At 36.6% G+C, this 19,412-nt stretch overlaps 1 protein-coding gene across 5 annotated transcripts in view; it reads right to left on the bottom strand.

Moving 5' to 3' along the window:
• ntng1a (netrin g1a) overlaps positions 1 to 19,412 on the bottom strand; it is a 101,744-nt gene that overhangs the window by 13,710 nt on the left and 68,622 nt on the right. For 2 of the 5 annotated variants that reach the window (XM_066692161.1, XM_066692159.1), the window contains exons 5-7: positions 9,237 to 9,263; positions 5,356 to 5,400; positions 2,438 to 2,497 (exon numbers count right to left, since the gene is read on the bottom strand). In XM_066692161.1, the coding sequence (XP_066548258.1) occupies positions 2,438 to 2,497; positions 5,356 to 5,400; positions 9,237 to 9,263 (132 nt within the window). The remainder of the gene's footprint in view (positions 1 to 2,437; positions 2,498 to 5,355; positions 5,401 to 9,236; positions 9,264 to 19,412) is intronic. The other 3 variants (XM_066692158.1, XM_066692157.1, XM_066692160.1) reach the window with 2 other exon arrangements.

The raw sequence follows: 19,412 nt of genomic DNA, 5'->3' as shown, positions 1-19,412 counted from the left end.
GGGAAATGAGCACGGCAATGGCTGCATGTTGGCACAGATACAGACAGCAGTATTACATGTCAAATCAGCTTGGTCTTATGAACGGCATGTTGTTAAAAGCATTGGCTTCGAGTACATAAAAAATGGATGGGGGGTCCAGAACAGTACAAAAGCAGGGCTGTATGAAACTGCAGCATGAGAGAAGTTCAAACAATTAAAGGATGTATTTTTTCGACCTTGGCAGGCATAAATATACCATGCAATTTGAAACTTACATCTAATATATATATATATATATATATGTTTTAGATATTGCAAGACTGATTTTTAGAATTCAAATGATATGAAAATGGAGTACACGGAGCTGGAACTTTTAAATTTGCAGGATACATGTGCAGGAGATGGTGCCGAAAAGGCATTTCATTGCACAACCATCTTTGTCATTCACTTCAGTGTGTACAGACTCATATTCTACTACACTATACTGTAAGGCATTTGTTAATATCTCTCTCTCTATCTATCTATCTATCTATCTCTCCATCTATCGATCTTACACACACATTACCTCTGATAATGATGCAGAAGAGTTCCTATAATTCAATATATAATTGACATTGTCATCTGTAGTAATAATGGACTCTATAAAACATTTATTGGCTACTTGGGAGAATAATTACAGGAATTGTATGGCAGACAGTTGGGCTACACTGGCCCGGTGTAAAAGAGATTCAGTTACTGTGGAAAGCGGGTATCAACATGGGAACACTGTAGGAACAATCACGAGAGGTTGATCAAGGAAGAAAAAACGAAAAACAATTCTTCCACCTCATTCTCATAAAAACATCTACTGGTGGCTTGATGAACATAATTATTGCATCACTTTGAATTATGTTTGGTAGTAGAGAAAGCACACCTCTATGAAAATGTGTAGGTGACCCACTCTGTGGTTGGAAATACAGCCCCAGATTATCTGATCTTTAAACATTTTACCGGTGATATTTTCTTTCCCGAATAAGGGTGATGCAATATTTCTTTAAACCTCAGGTTATAGATATAAACTAATGCCGCACAATACTACACTTTTCAAATGTATAATGCTGTCACACAATCTTGAATGGCTCACTTCCATGTACTCACAGTTTAGGAACTTGATGGTAGGATTTGTTCTTGTGTAATATAACATGTATGTGACTTAGTTACTGTTGCTTTTTATACCGTTGTGGTGAGGATTTCCTTCAATAAAAACATTTGGTCACCAAAAAAAAGTAAATAATTCATCTACATTTGCATTTGCTACTCACCAAAACTGTTAAATGCATAAACATCCTGTAACCAGCTGGATTTATATGTTTGTATTATTATTCGGTTTTGATTGCACATAACTGTTGCTATAAAGGGCTAAATGCAATTGATTGGCAAGATTGATCTCTTTCTATATTATTCAGTTTAAAATACACAGATTCCTGAGGGATATAATATGAATATGAGGGATGAAAACATGGTGGGTTTTCATTTCTAGACATAAAAGCAAATACAGTTAGAATACTGGAGTCAAATGACGTGATTCAATAGAAACCATAAACCCTTTAATTTATGGGACAAAACAAGTAAATTACACATTACAAAAAAGCATTTATGTGGACAGTACAGAAATAGTTTTGCCCTGCTAGAGAAAACCTAATAAAAGGTACTGAAACTTTGAGACTATGAAAAAACATAGTATGTACTGCCCCTAATCTAAAAAAGGGACCATATACTTCCATATTGTTTGTTGCATCTATACATGTATTACACTTTCACGGTGTAGAGACATTGAACACTTATGCTTTAATAAAATAAACTAAATGCAACCATGGGCAATGTTGATACTGTGATTAGTATAGATGTATTTTAAATGTGATTGATGTGTATTTTCCTAACTGCTCTTTCCTTGATTGGAACTAAATATGTAGTTTCACAAGTAAGAGAAAAGAATATTCCTCCTTTCATGGTTTATGTAATATATGGGTCACACTCTCTAATAACGTGCACCAATCCTTACTGAATTGAATACCACAGGAACAACACATGAATACCTGATGTACATCACCTGAGTTCTGCTGTTAATCACACGAATAACAAGGCTAGGATCAGGGTTACAAATAGGGTTACAGCATAGGTTTGGGGTAAGGGTTTATACATGCGATCAACATCAATGGACCTCAGTGAAAGTACATGTGGCATTTGTTATTCCTATGGAATTAATTAATTAATTAATTAATTACAAATCAGTGGCCATCATTGTAAAGTGTTGCCAATATACGTAACGTTGTTTATTAGTAGTTCAATGGGGAAGGTTAAGTTACGTGCCTGGCGGGTACCACATACACTTCACGATCATTCTAGATTCATACAGTGTGCAAGCTCTCACAACACAAACTAACACAGGGGAGCACTGTATGAATCTTAGAATTCCTACCTCTCTTGCTGTTTGCAACTTGAACAGAAGGGACAGTTGACAAAGCAACTTGTGGAGCAACTAGATAAGTTAAAACAAACAAAAAAAGATAAATGTCTCCATTAAACAGGGAAAATTAGGCCTTGATACTTTAAATTGTGAAGAAGAAAATGTGTATTGGTCAAGGATAGCAATCAGATGTTAACCGGCTTGCGTGTAACAATATTTCCATCCCTGAAAAATAGAAGCTTGGATGATATTGGATTACGCTCTACGTTTATAGGAAGCATTCAAACAAGATGTGCATGCCAGAGCTGAAAAATCAATTTTCGGATGATCCAAACACATTTTCTTAGCATGTTTTGACTTTCATGCTACTTGTGATGGATTTTTTTTGCTATGTATCATGCTCAAAAACATATAATACGTGAGTTATTTCCATCCATGTATATTATTACAGCAAAACTTGACTAATTTTCTGGTAGAGTTTGGAACAGTAAGATCCTTTGCTCTGTCAGAAATTACCTTCCAAAGGAATTTCTGTACCTATTTTGTAATGGTACTTAGCCTGGTAACCCCTATAAAGTGTGTCCCTGTCATTAAGCAAACTTTCAACATGTTTTAAAATTCCTTTCATGTTATAAACAAATGGTATTTGTAAAAGCAAAAGAAAAATGCAGGTAGCAGAAGGTGGATCATTATATTGGCGATGGTAACATAACAATTCTGTTTTCCTCGGCTTGTGCAAGTTCCTATTCCTGTTGTTTAGTCTTTCCGTTATTTAATTAATCTTGAAAGTTAAAAAAAAGAAAAAAAAGAAGAAAAAACGTTGAGAAGCCCGGAACTGTGGAATTCTAGACGGTAAGAACCTCTGGGCTTTCTTGTACGTCTGGTTCTCATGTTGCATTAAAGCTTTCACGCTGAGATGATAGTTGATTTCACTCACAGATAAAGACATGGGCATGTATTGGTCTGAGTCAGTGACCTTGGGAATGCCTGTATACTTTCAGCATCAAAATGAGTGTTCAAACATAAAACACCTGTCTATCCGATTGCTCTGTACAAGCCGGTGGGGCACTTTTCCCATATTAGGGTATTTAAGTATTGAAACTAGCTGAAAATAAGTGTATTTGTAAGTACTAAGATAAGGAACACAATTTGTTTTCCCAGCACCCCTTTTAGACTTTGTCTACACCACTTCAGCTTTGCACCTCCAGTAGAAAACCCATCTTCCCATATCTCCACCTGTCTGCTCCTATGCCTAACTACACAGTAATTCACAATTCATTCCTGTGGATTTCCCTCTATATATACATACACACACACATATACACACAGCAAATCTGGCGTCTGCAGGACATTACTAGTGAGGTCAATTACTAATAAGTAAAGCATTCAAATATAGTTGGTCTATATGAGATTGTGGGAAACACATAAGCTAGTAATTCTCTATAAAGCAAGTTACATGTAACAGCTTTTATTTTTCGTCCACAATTTAATGGCCATGAAAATATACAATATGCACATGTGTAAATTAATTTATGTGTATCGTTATAAAAAAAAAATATATATATATATATATATATATATATATATATATATAATGATGTTTCAATAAATGTTAATACTTAGAAATGTGATATGTTTCTAGATCAAGAGAATGATGTTCAAATGTGTCTATGAATAAATGTATGCAAAGTCAAAATTGATATACAACAATATAACTAGAAAATGCCCAAATGTTAACCAATGTTAAGAAGTATTGTATTTGAATATTGTAATTGTCACAGTTATTGTTACATTTGTTGCAGCTAAAGAAACAAAGTTAATTGCTACCAATTACTAAACTGATTAATTCGGTTAAAATGTGATTATCTGCATTACACATTCACACTGGAAACAAGTAGCCAATGTTTTTCCCACAAATCCTCTCTCTGCAGTATTTCTACAATATAGCTGACCAGTGTCTGCTTACTGCATTCCTACATTGTTTAGAATTGTTCATGTATCTCTCATATTCATTAGTAGACATCACCCATTTCAGTGATTGATAATGTTGCTTCCTTTTAATGTCTTGGAGAGAAATCCTACAAAGGACGAGAAGAGCTCTCATCTCGCACTCTGTGTCCTAATGTAATAACCTCCTTTAGAACTAGTGTCCATAAAGCCCTGTGGGACTCTTCCCGTTGTTCACAGAACCATGTAATACAGGTTCAAAAAACACTGGAACAATTTTGCTTTCAACTATTCCCTTAATAACATATGGGAAAATGATGGTGCGATCCTGTGCTTCGCTGTAAATACATATTTATATTGTGGTTGTTTTTGGTTCCTGGAATCTTTTCTGTAGGAAGAAACTAACATGACTGGAACAACGAAAATAAAGGGCAGTTGCAAGATGTTTGCCCGGCACATCTGCACAAGGGATTAGCTGGAGATTGCCTGAAATCAATCTACATAAACCCCCCACATCCTTTCTTTTCCATGAGAGGATGATAGAATTGAGAATCCTTACAAGTATCAAGCCTAATTAAAATGGAGGGGATACTCAAAGGCTACTCAAATCTGTGGAATTGTTCCTCTAATATCCTGATAAATGGGAGTAAATCTATACTTGCTCGTTTGTGTGAGAAACCATTGTATAGTGTATTATGTAGGAATGAAATGAAAGAGTAATATAAAAATGTTTTTTAAATGTACTGAGATGCCCTGCTGTATAAAATATTTTGCCCAGTTATAGTACATTTAAAAACAGGGGGAAATTACAATTTTCACCTGGAAAACAAATCTCATTAACTCAAATTGATTCTGGAATATATACATATAGAACATTTAAAAGCTCATACATACTAAGTCGTTTGTTGTTTTGATATTCTAATGACAAATTAATTAGAGTGGTTTTGCACCAGGACTTTATTATATTGTGTCAGAAATCCTACCTTGATTTCGGTTAGCAACCCCTAGAGACGAAACACTCGGCCGAACTGCATGCATCAGGAGAAATGAGGAGTTATTAATAGCACCGACTACATCATACTTTTTGGATGTCAAATAAACTAGTGGACAAAGACAACTGCAGACATCTCTCGACTGGATTACCCATAATGCACTTGCACAACATGTGACTGCCAAGCCTGGCGGAATCGAGCAATTGATGCATCGCAAAAACAGTTTAACAGACTTGGACATATTGTATGTAATTTTGCAGTTTCATGGTTAATTTACTGAGGTAATCATTAACCAACAATTTACTGTATGAGAGTGGTGCTCAACTGACTGCTTACTTACTAAAATGTAATAGATTTGAGAGTATCAATTATATTAGACTAAAATAAATAGATACATTAAAACAAAAACATTGTGGTTTTGTCTTTTTAATGTCAGAAATTTGCAGATGAAACCTGTATTTCATTGCAGGATATTTCTTGATTGAAAATATCATTTTATTTTAATCGAGTGAGTATTAAATAGAATGAATGTTAATTTATTGCATAACCTCATAATTACATACAATTCTTTATTTCCTTTGGTCGGAAATAGCAGTGCTAAGTAGCTGGAGATGGAATATTCTCAATGTCATGTAAAGCAGAGGCAGCGTTAAATCCTGATAAAGTGTCGCAGCCCCACCCCCCCACCCTCCTCAAAGCCCAGTCTCGGCTCCTTCAACTTCAGTGTTTATTGTATCTGGGATTACATTTTAATCGTGGCACACAAGCTTGTTTAAAGTAATAAATATTAAACATATCTACCATATTTCTGAAGTGTTCGAATAATGCGGAGAAATCTATGTCACAGACTTTGCAAGTCTTTAACAGGGCCAAAGTAAAGATTTAACACTGGCCTGTTCTTGGTCATTTTTCTGCTTTTTCAGAGTTGTCTGCCTATAAGCATATATTTTATGTATGACTTACTCCAGAGATTATTAGGAAACTAAATAAAATCCTGAGCAGATTAAATTAAGACAGATGCTCTACATAATTTAAGTTAGCCTTTAGCATTTGAGAATCCTATACAAGTGTGAAAATAACTCTGTATACAAAATATTCCAGTTTAATCCTATGCAGTACTATGCACAAAGTAATTAAACTCATTTCGTTTAATCTCCAAATAGCTATTCAAGTCATATGTTCCAAAGACTGGGACTAAGTGTGCGGCTCTTTAGTTCTCAGTTCAAGCTCCAGTAGTGTTATTTAAAAAAGGTACTTTGATCACTGCCATTGTCATATGATATCAAGTAATACAACAGCAACAGCCTTAATGGGAATCTCAGTTAAGGGAGAAAGGAATGAATGTAACATAAAGAGCTAAAGGCAAATAGAAAGGACACACATGATAGCACTATGACTACAGGAAAAATGTAAGGAGTGGTATGCTCAGTTAACCAATTAAGTTACTTGAAATACAGCGCTTTGTCCATTAAGCACACATTCAAGTATAAAAACACGGCATTTGGAAAAGTCACAAAAGAGTTCAAAAGATCATATTTTTTGTTTGTTTTCTCCATTCATTTCCCTCCAAGCTGATTAATGATTGTGTTCCCACAGCCTCAAATTATGCGTTCGTTTTATAGCAATGTTGCCATAACGTTTTTGGGTAGGCTGAGAATATGCTTTAACAGCAACAAGCAACATTCAATTGTAATACTAATTGTGTCTTAATGGCTGCATTAGGCAATTCTACCTGGCTTATTAAACATCAGATAGAACTGTAAAAAGTCAATAGAGAATGAAATTACATTAAAAGAACACTATAATAAAGCATACTCTTTTTTCCAGTATTTTAATCTGGTATTAGTATCACTTTGCTGTCTTTAAGGACATTCTACTTAGTCCTGCAATGTACCTTTAGTAGAGTCTTTTTCTTAAAATACCTTTAGCTGTTAATGTTTTATTTTTCCTTCGAGCTCCTTTCCCTGGAGTTGTTGAAGCTGGTTGAGGTCAAATGATTCAAAACAAATGTTTTCAGTCACAGGCCTCGTGACCTTCCAGCATCAACAACAAGGGAGCCCCCTCTCCCCCACAATGCATCCTTTCGGTCCGGCCTAGACGGACGTCCGTTTCGAGTCTCCCCATTAAGAATTCAAAGGCAAACATCTGTTAATGAAAAGAAGTGCTGAATGTGAAGGATGGTGTTTGAGGTGTGGATGAGGAACATGCAGCACAATTATAATGCAGTCCATGCACGTAAAACAACATTGACAACAAACAGCACTGATTGTAAAGATCCACTTAATCCAGTACTCATTTCTGTCATAATATTTCTCCTTCTTTTGTGTTCCATGACAAGTCACCCAATTTCCTCCTTGTTATATTTATGTAAATCCGTGTCAAGTGGTATTTTTAAATGAGATTATTCTCAGTTATGTTCTTTCAATTCCCTGATGGGGAATAGTCTAAATATGTATGTGTGATGAAAGGGAACTTCCTATTTAATTAAAAGAATAAAACTAATAATAAACCACCTTGATATCTAGCCTATAAAATCCTTTTTTTAGGAACAACACGGACTTGACAATTCAAGGGTAATTAATGAGCACCTTAAAAGCACCGTGGTTAAGGCATTTGTTAAGTCCGTGAAGTGGTTCAGCTTGGCTTCAGTCCCCTGACAACATCTGGCACAATTACAGTGTATTATTTAATTAATTTAATGTAAATATGAGGTATGTGCTCATGATTTAAGACATTCAGCTGCAGTAAATAACAGATAGAAATAGATGCAACCAATACATCTTCAAACCTACCTTCCAGCCTGCTGTTAAGGCAGCATATGTTTAACAGTTTAGAGAGTAGTTCAGCCTGTGGGCACACTAAGGTTTGCAGATTCATTGCGAGACCACCTTGTGTTGTGGTTGGTCTGAAACAGATTTGATGCCTAATATGCATAAAGCAGGGCAAGTTCAATGTCATGGACTGACAGTCAATTAACTTGCTCTAACACCCAGACATCCTTATGTAAAGTTAAGTGAGAGAAGTATAATAAGTGGATTAAGTGATTATAATAATTTCAAACTTTGTAAGAATGGTCACATAATCTCCAAATTGTCCCCAACAAAACCAAAATGCTATATCATCTTTCCTAAAAACAGTCTTATATAATTCTGCAAGCAATCCATTATTAGCGAGTGAGGAAAATGTGTTTGCTTATTTCAAATGGAGCAGGAAGCTTTGATTAATTTTCAGATTGACTTTAAAGTTTTAAATACACTTTGACACAATCAACACATCTGTAGCTCAGTGTTTTATTAATCCATTTGCCTGGTGTGACCCTAGACAGCTCAGAGCTCCAGGGGAAACTGTCTGGAGAAGATAATACCTGGCTTTACGGTGTCATTTATATTTTAACAACCTTTCCAACAGTTTACTGCTGGACATGTCTTGCCCTTAATAAGAATAAATAAATAAATGACAATGAACCATATAGTGTGTATATATAAACTGTATCAAATATGAGCAGCATGGCATAACATGGCATTTTATATCAAAGAAAAGGTGAATAATTAATTAATTAATATCAAAAAGCAAACAGCACTGTGCTTGTTTTCCATATAATGGCTGATTGGTTCCTTCCAACTGAAAATGATCTGAATTATTAAGTACTCTACATACTATGACTGGCAACCATCGCTGATCCTTTCAAAACCAGGAAATGAAACAATTAAGGATTCTTCTAATTAAATTACCTATGATCACTTCCTGTAATGTGTTGGAAGCAGAATGTAAATATCAATCAGAAATGAATATTGAACACCAAGTGGACTTTAAATACTTTAGGGCAAAGCAAAGCTTCTAGCAGACTTTGTTCTGTTTTTTGTTTTACTTACTAACTGGACCAAGATTATTGGGAATACCTGAAAGAGAGAAAGAAAACAGTTTTTATTCCAGTAGTAACAGAGTTGCATACAACAGTATTCTGGAAAGTGAACAACAATGTCAAAATAAAATTAGAAAATGTTATAATTTCTAAGAAAGCAAAAAAGTAGAAGCAGTAATCAATAGAACACTTTTGGTACATTCCAATCTGTGGATTAAAGCAATACTGAAATGCAATGCTAGATAAAATATACCTTTAGCTCCTTCCTTCATGAAATATTTAAAAACTAATTTTTGTCAGCCCACCTACCAACTACCAGTATCATTAATACTGTATTTAGGTGTTCCTTCCATGATAACCCATTATTCATTCTTTGAAACGACTGTTGAGCAATAGTGAGGATTACTGTTTGACACAGGAACTTAGTTAAATAAAGGAAAAGAACAGCACAGTGTAGGTCAACATGTTGTGTAGTAATTGCATATGTTGTTCTTTGTTATTTTTCTTAGGAAAGTGCCATTACCTTTTGACATTAATGTCATTCCGGCTCCATATAATAACAGGGCCTGGTAACCATCTTGCTCTACCCATGATCATCAGATGCATGCTGGTGCTCAAACATTACAGAATCAAATCTGGATTTTAATCACATCCCCAGTAGAACTGCAGATTCGCCAGCATCTGTGCTGTGTCTGCAGCAGAATAACAGCCCGACAACTGTGTTCTCGGCTTCAAGGATTCATGATCATTTCCTTTTCTCCCCGAAGGGCACTCACTAACATCATCAGAGAGGAAAGCACCCCCCGCCATGTGCAATCGATATGGCGAGAACCAGCCCATCTTTCAGATCCTGGCTTGACAGGGATAGTTAAGATCCGAATTTATGCCCTTCGAAAAAATTGAAGAGGCAAGTGCTCCTGCCTGGTAAGACGCACTTCTTTAAAAAAAAAAAAAAAAAAAAAAATGGTGAAGGATGCTTGGAGTTAAATCAGCTAAATCCCCACAGAAAACACCAGCATGCTTAATCACTAAAAGGTAATAAACTAATGATAACTAGCAAAATATAGTTAAAATATTCAGTGATCGCTTTCTGAAATAAATTCTGAATGAATTTTAATACCTTGGGCTTCATTATCATACAGCCTTCCCAACTGAATTCTATGCAGTTCTGTAGCAGACACGGAAATTATGCTTAAGTGAAAATGCTGCAACGAAATAGCTCACTAACACTCAAGAAGGATGGCTATTGGGTGCCTTATGGGGGTATAAGGTGAGCAATATTTCTGACAGCTAGGATCCACTCAAATGAAATATCACCTTGGCATGCAGGAAAACAACAGGTTGTTTAGGAACACCAGCCGAGGGCCAGAGTCATCAGAGAGAGATCTCTTGCTGAACTTGCAGATGTTCTTAAGGGAGGTTTACACCATATGCCATCTAATATTTATCAGAGATTAAGTATTACAGGTGCTGAGTTAGTAATATCTACTATGTTAGATCTGCCGATGAAAAAATGAACTCTTGCACATTTGAAGATTTTCTATTAACTTTGAGTAAATACAGCATTCCATTTCGATGTAAAAATAAAAACAGTTCCAAGATTACTTATCACCCCGAACATGGACCAGTGTCAAACCTCCACCTTATTTTTTATGAGTGCCTCCTGAATGGAGAAATGGAAATCAGTAAAATAAAGAGTATACTTCTTATCTGTACATTATAATTAAGCATTTGTTTTATTTTTCATTTATTTGAACTTTGTGATTTTTGTTTATATAACTGTCTTCTTTAACAAACAATAATCTTCTACACAAAAGAAACTCACAAAGAAGGGCTGAATGCTGGATATTTCTAAGTTGCTTCAGACAGAATCTATTTTATCCACTTCAAGATCATCACAGCTATTTACAAAGTTACTAATGGGTTGGAAAGCACACAAGTATCTGATTCACGGAGCTAATTAGATTCGCTTTTTATTTTTTCAGGGAGCATCATGGTGCATTGCGTTAAGCCCCAAATATCAAGACGAGCTATTTATTTTTATTTTTTTATCGGCTTCATGCAGTCCAGGCCAGCTGTTGAAGATCATGTGTCACTTCATTGGATTAATTTTCAATCACTGTCATTTTCAATCCCCTGTACCTGCCAGTTATCATCATTACACTGCATAATAAAAATGTAATTGTGCAGAATAATATAGGAACACATTAGGGCGTTTGTGTTCATCACTCTCGTCATTGATTTTTTTTCTGTTTCTCAATTCTCCAGCTGAATGAAAGTAGAAATGCAGTTAACTTTTCTGAGCATGACTGCTGTTTGAAATATTATTATTATTCTTTATTTATTTATTGGCAGACGCCCTTGCCCAAGGCGACTTACAGTTTCACGAGACATTAAGAAGTGCAGTAAATACAATCAGTACAAAATACAATAAGCATTAATTCTAGAACAAATGAGCTAACAAGTGCAGACATAATAGAGTTCTGTCCCTGGTATTTACTTAGGTAGGCATAGGAACTGAAGTAGTTACAGTAAAATGAAAAAAATGCTTTGAGCATTGTTTAATAAGAAAGAGTGCTGAGCTCTCCAGGTGTCACAGGTACCATCTGAACAGGTGTGTATTGAGTATTTGCTGGTAGGTGGTCAGGGACTGTGCAGTCCTGCCCTTGATGGGTAGGTTGTTCTACCACTTAGGGGTGAGGGTGGAAAATGAAACGGTCTCTGGAGGAAGGAGAACGGAAATGGGGTACAAAGAGCCTTCTAGCACAGGAAGACCGCTGTGCTCTGGAGGGAGTGTATGAATAGAGATGCCAGAAACAGTGTGGTCGAGGCAAAGGTAGGCAAGAATTGAAGTCTTCAACTGGATGTGAGAGGAGTTCGGGAGACGGTGGAGAGCAGGCTAGAGGAGTAGTGTGGGTGAATGATGCAGAGATAACGCCAGACGAGTAGCCGAGTTTGGGATGACCGCATCCAGAAGGAAATAGCAGACAGGAAGAGATGAGAGGTGAGGATCTGAAGAAGGAAAAAGGATCTTGGCATCATCTGAATAGAAATGGTGGGGTGACCCATGAGATGCAATGAGGGGGACAAGAGTGTGAGTGTAGAGAGAAAACAGGAAAGGCCCAAGACAGATCCTTGGGGAACACCTGCTAAGAGAGGTTGAGTCGCAGACAAAGAACCAGGCCATGTCACCTGGCAGATGCGGCCAGTGAAGCAGGAGGACCAGGTGAGAGCAGTGCTGGAGATTCCAAGGCTGGCAAAGGAGGAGAGGAGGATGGAGAGATCGACAGTGTTGAAGGCAGCAGAGAGATCAAGGAGGGTTAGGACAGAAGAGAGGGAGGCCGCACGAGCAGAGCACAAGTCAGCGACAGATAGGAGATTGAGCAAAATTAAAAACAGATTGCAGAGGCTCGAGGACTGAGTGGTAAGATAGAGACGAAGAGAGCTGAGGGTGGGTGAAGAGAGGGTGGGTTTTTTGAGTACTGGAGTCACTGAGTAAGACTTCTTAGCAGACATGAGTGAGGAAGAGAATGAAGAGAGGAGAGGATGCCACACAAACCGCAACTGTTTATGATTTGAGTAATTTAAATAACCCAGCACATATATAATTTTGAAATATTAAAATGTCCAGAGAAGATCTGTGACAGTGTGATGGAATTGGGACTCTTGGGGTCTGACAGTTGACTACGACACATAACTGCGCAGCTGCACCCGTATGCTCCTGCTGCTCTCCCATGACTCATCTCCCTTTTTATTCACTTACAAGTTGCATGTTTGCTCCTGTCCTGTAGTTTTATTTCATAGCCACTTTTCATGTGTTTGTCTGCATGTTTCTGCACAAAACACTATATCACCATGTATGTTAAAACCAAGTCAAACACCTTGTTATCTCTTCCTCCCTCTCACACATTGATATTTCCCGTAACCCGTAAATAAGTCTACAGCAAACTCAAGCTTTCATACTCAATGGCTCCTGTAGGGTAATTATGCCAATTTACAAAGTTTAAACTACGTTATGATCAAAAGGAAAAGCACAAGTTGGTTAAAGAAGGAGTGATTCAACTAACAACTCCCTTAAGCATCATTCTGACACTAGTCCCAAACTTACAAGCTGATTATCGTCTCATCTCATGCCTCTGAGTGTCTCATTACTTAAACATAGACATTCACATCTGTAAAAGCTTATATGTCACATTCGATTTGTGAACCACTGAATTAATTTAAATCATGCTGGAAGTTCTTTGAAAATTATATTGTTTCGTATCCATAAGGAAGTGGACCATTTTAAAACAAACATACCAAAAATGTAAGACTGATCTGATTATTACCGCATTAAAATATTTATTTCGAGTTTATTCTCTCAGTTGTGATTATTGATATTTATTCTTATTCCTTTATTAATATTTTGCATGGTATTTTGTTTTGATTATCAATCAACACTGCTTAATGGATACACTATAATGCTTGTTTACAGACCGGTTAATGTTTAGAAAGTTTAGTAAGCTGTTTTGTCATATAATAACTGAAATTTAAAAATTCTGATACATTTGTGTTATTTTTATCAATTCAAACATTGTATATGTGTGTATATATACACACATACACATACACACTACTGGTAAAAAGTTTTAGAACACCCCCATTTTTCCAGTTGTTATTGAAATTTAAGCAGTTCAGTTTAAGTCCAGTGAATAACCTGAAATGGTTAAGTCTAAGGTAAGTGGTAAACTGCCAGAGGTATAAAAAAAAGTTAGGTTACTAAAAACTGCAAAATAATGTACATATACTGTGTTACTACACCCTCTTAAGCATTATTTGGCAGAGTTACATGCAGCTCCTGTGCATAGAAGTTGCCTACCATCATTCAGAGCCTGGGGGGTAAATGCGTAGTCTACTGCGTTGGGGGGGGGGGGGGGGGGGGTCTCATTCAGACGGTCACAGATCACTCAGTTTCGATCAGATTTTTTTGCAAATAGGCTTGTTTTGTCATATATTATATATTATATGATGTTCTATCAAACACAGAGAAGTTCAGATCCAATTATGTAAAATCATTGTATATTAGTACACTGTAAACAGAGTTTTCCATCTTGACATTTTGAGCTCTCTACGGGTGTGTGTTGGTACATTCTGAAAAAGAACACACTGGTGAGCTCAGGTGGATGTGGTGCATGACAGAAGAATTATTTCCCTGGTGAAGAAAAACCCCTTCACAACAGTTGGCCAGATCAAGAACACCCTCCAGGAGGTAGTCGTATCTGTGTCAAAGTCATCAATCAAGAGAAGACTTCACCAGAGTAAATACAGAGGTTTACCACAAGATGGAAACAGCAAACAGGAAGACCAGATTCGAGTTTGCCAAAAAACATATAAAGAACCCTGTACAGTTCTGGAACAACATCCTATTGACAGATGAGATGAAGATCAACTTGTACCAGAATGATGGGAAGAGAAGAGTATGGAGAAGGGAAGGAACTGCTCATGAGCCGAAGCATACCACCTCATCTGTGAAGCATGTAATGGCATGGGCATGTATGGCTGCCAAGCGAGCTGGTTCCCTTGTATTCATTGATGATGTGACTGCTGACAAAAGCAGCAGGATGAATTCTAAGAGTTTAGAGCTATATTATCTGCTCAGATTCAGCCAAATGCTTTAAAACCCATTGGACGGCGCTTCACATTGCAGATGGACAATGACACGAAGCATATTGCGAAAGTAACCCAAGACTTCCAAGTGGAATTTTCTGTAATGTTCAAGTGAATCACCTGACCTGAATCCAACTGTGTAGCATTTCACTTGCTGAAGGCAAAACTGAAGGCAAAATACCCCAACAAGCAGGAACTAAAGACAGCTGCAGTGAAGGTCTGGCAGAGCATCACCAGGGAAGAAACCCAGCATCTGGTGATGTCTATGGGTTCCAGACTTGCAAGATTTGCAACCAAGTGTTGAAACTCACAATTTAATTCATGATTATGTTAGTTTGTCCAAATACTTTTGAGCCCCTAAAATTGGGGGGACCACATATTAAAATGGGTGTAATTCCTACACCATTCACCCAATTTGGATGTAACTACCCTCAAATTAAAGATGAAAGTCTACACTTAAAGAACATCGTTTCCTTTCAAATCCATTGTGGTGGCGTACAGAGCCAAAATGATGACAATTGTGTCACTGTCCAAATATTTATGGACCTAACTGTATATGAATGAAACCCAACCCACATGTGTGTGTGTGTATTTGCATTGCACGGAACAAAATGTAATTTATGCCAACAGAAATATACCTACATTTTGAATTGCATCAGTGCATTGATGTTGTCTGAAAAGATTCATTAATATCGTTTGCAGACAGGTTAATATTTTAAGTGATTCTAGGTAGTTGAAATAACTTCATTAACTCTATCTGGGAAACAAAGACGATGGCCTAACTTTCCACTGCAGGCAATGCTAGAGCCATTACCTTGCTAGCCTTTCCAATTATTTCCCATCAAGGAATATATCACTCTGTCTCAGGCAGAGGCAGTAATATTAGCCTGAAAAATATGTTGGTGTAATGGAGAAGACTTCTGTGAATGCCCTTTCGGTTTTATACCATGGAGACAAAACCATACTTTCCATTGATTCACTCACTTCCTTACAATTAGTAGCTGTTTAAATTTCTTAATGTAGTTCTCAGTCACTGTTCAGTTGTGCTGTAATCACCCACTGTAAATCCACCCACTAAATGTTTTCCCTGTGGAGTGGATTACCATTCACATAACGCTTGGCTCTGGAATAGGGTGCTGTTGCAAAGGGCAGTGAAGCTTAGTCACACATAAGAGAGCATTTGGAAAATGCAAAACAGCCGGAAGGTGTGATCACTTTATAGAGTTTACTTTGTTTGTTATCGTTGCAAAGGATGATGGGAGTTGGCTTCCATTTCCAAACGTTCAGAGGTGTTGGGAATTGATTTGAATTAAAGGTGGCAAGTGTTAACAGGGTCTGTGATGTCATAGCCACAGATTCAACTTCTGGGATGTGACTGATGCTAAAGAAAAACCAGAAGATGATAAAATAAGTACCTGTTAATAAATAAATATAATAAAGTGACGAAAGAAAAATCTAACATGTAAATCAGTTCACAGGCAATAAATAAAAACGTGTACAAAGAGAGAGTCTGGATAATACAGATGTGCGTATACAGAAGAAAGATACAAATGGTGTAGAGAAAATAGAGCAAAGGTAGAAACAACAGTAGGGGACCGGTGTGTGAAAAGGGCATACAAAATAATTAGAAATGTGAAAAAAAGGTATGACAAAATAAAAAAAAAACTCACACTTCTCAGCTTCTTTTCACAATATGGCACAACGACCACCTGGTCCTTTAGATAATACTAATTACACACTCCAGAGGCCTTTCTGAAGCAACTCCTAATTATAGTTCAAGCACACTCTCAAAAGGATGTAAGCTCTCCATGTCATTCGTAGAAAGAAAGTACATTATCCATTCTTGAAGTTCGCAAAGGGAAGGTTTAGGGAAAAGTTAATAAATGCTTCCAGCGAAAGGAGAAATAGGGTGCAATTATAATAGTAAGGTTATTTAAAAAGTGAACCATTCTGTGACTGGTTTTGCCTGATTGCTGGTGTCTTCAAAACCCCAAAATAGTATCATGATCTGACTTTGGAAGCACAGCTATTCTCTTGGATGGAATCGTGCTTCGTGTCAATCACATGGACTGGCAGTAACTGCAACAGCCATGCCTGACCTATGGCAACGTCTGTTACCACAAGCAACTAGATAATTCTGGAGGAAAACACTGTTTTATTTTTCCTTAGTGACTGAATCACACTGCCTGAGCACATGATGAATAACAATGTCAGTGTATAGTGGGACATCTGGCAGGCTTTGTGTAAGTGTGTACTAATTAAAAATGAAAATTTATGAGCCGTATCATATAATAATATACATAATCTTTTACAGTTAATTTGCATGTCGCATACAGACATACTAATGGTTTTAGGGAAAATATATAGTTTTCATTTACATATTTCAAACAAACGATAGACTGCAATCTATCTATTGTTCGGGGGCACACAAGCCAGAATAGACCGACTATGGCTGATTTTCACAATCCCAATTTGGCAGGTTTGTCAGAACAGGATCAAATATAATGGATATCTGTTTATGTTAAAAGTTGCTCTTTGTAGCTTCAATTTTAGCTCCACTTTATGGAGAGAGAATACTGTAACGGAGAATAATTAAATGTTAAAAAGCTGTAAAATCAATAAGTCACATAAAAGCTTTTATCATTTTCAGTTCTCATCCCTACAGACAAAAGTCTAGGTCAATGTAGAGTATTAAATCCTTGCAGAATCCTCACTGGGACATATCTGATTTTTACACTTTTATCCAGGGCATTTTACACATTCCTACCAACTGATTTTGAGTTATACATGTTTCACTAATTCCCTACAGGGTGTAAGGATTTAATTAATAGAAATCTGTGCAATATCAACTTCAATAAATAACTGATAACAGACTGTCACAGTATATGGTGGTAGAATTTCTTAAAATGGTAGCAAATCATTTCCAGAATAATAATACCAAGGACCGTATTCATTTATTTTTATGACAGACTTATGACTTATGAGTATTACTAATAAAAAACAAAAGTCTGGAAAAGAAAACTTGCATAGCATTTGTTAAGCTGATGTACAGTCACTACAGTTTACAGGTCAAATAAATATGTGGGACATTTTATTTTGTTTTACTCAGATATAGGAGCAATGTATAATATTTGCTGTCGTGAGGAACACTAAACCAATTAAATATGTTATCATTTGTCTTTTTTAAAACATCCTTTAATACACAATCACTTCATAATGGTCACACTAAGTGTCTGGAGATTTATTTCACATCATACACATCAAGTGATGATATTCTTCTCTCTGGAAGACAACGGGTAGCAGCACAAAATGTAAACCACCTTTCTTACGCCCGTCAAAGTTAAGTAAAAGTGTCGTTTTCAATAGCTTTCATTGACCTTTTGTTGCTAATATCTGTATCCAAGGCCATGTATAATAAAACAGCTCTCTGCACAAGAAAGTGAAGGAAAACACAGCTGGACAACTTTGTGAAATGCACTCCTATCCAGACCAACCCTATTGACGAAATTCTCTCTCCTGCACAGTCTAGCCCAACTGGCTCCAGGGTCTTTCTCAAGTGAAAGCTGGCTCTAGCCATGATCATACGGAGATCGTTGTGAAGTTGTGAAGTGGACTGTGAATGTGATTCTCAAGCGAATACTTCTACTGCTTTCTTCACGACGGTTAGAAACAAAAACCCTGTAATGCAGATTAAACTTTTACTTTGACATAGAGGGATTTCCATTCGCTACATTCCTGTCACATGTTGCAGGCCCTCCGCAACACAGACGCCTAGATGGTAAAGCAGAAATATAATTTCATTTTGAAATATTAGATAAAAGATTCCGCAATGTAATATATAAGGGTCTGCTCATTGTCTTTTCAATGGTGATTTATAACCAGTATAATTATATCAGATTACTAGATGTATACCATAAAAAAGGTATTAAATCCTAATTAAATTTGTACTTTCAACTCATTTGTCTCTATGCGGGTGCCATATGTTTAATATCCTTTCAGTGAAGGCGGGAAGTGTGGTGGAATTGACCATGATTTGTTTTAAAATTACAAATCATGTTAGGCATATCTCCCGCAATAATTATTTCAATTCACTTTAGTCCCGGAAAAGCGAATTATGTCAATATTTATTCTAAACAAAGCGTTATGACATAGTTTACCGTTAGATTGCGTTTCATCACTTGTGTGCAGATGCTTACAAATGCTCTGTTTTTAATAATGTGCTGTCAATCCAAGCCCTAACCCCCCACATCCTTGTGAGTTTCAAAGACTCATAACACTCAGCAGCTGGCAGAAGAAAACATGCCATTTTCCCCCAACAGCGAGTAAAAAAATAGAAATAATGGAAAAATTATATTTGATAATGAAACTAAAAAAGCCCACAATTTTAATCTCATTCCTCAAGATATAAGAAAATTACTTTTTATGACCTCATTCAACCATGACAAAGGTCTTATTTTGTGATTATTGTATAACCTTTTGGGGTTTTAAGCATTACATAAAGTCCCCTCTCCTTCTGCTAGAACTGCAAATTGCCCTATAA

Source organism: Amia ocellicauda, chromosome 19 (assembly GCF_036373705.1).
Source record: "Amia ocellicauda isolate fAmiCal2 chromosome 19, fAmiCal2.hap1, whole genome shotgun sequence".
NCBI lineage: Eukaryota > Metazoa > Chordata > Actinopteri > Amiiformes > Amiidae > Amia > Amia ocellicauda.
Note: the sequence above shows the minus strand (reverse complement) of the source record. Positions and strands in the feature narration are given on the sequence as shown.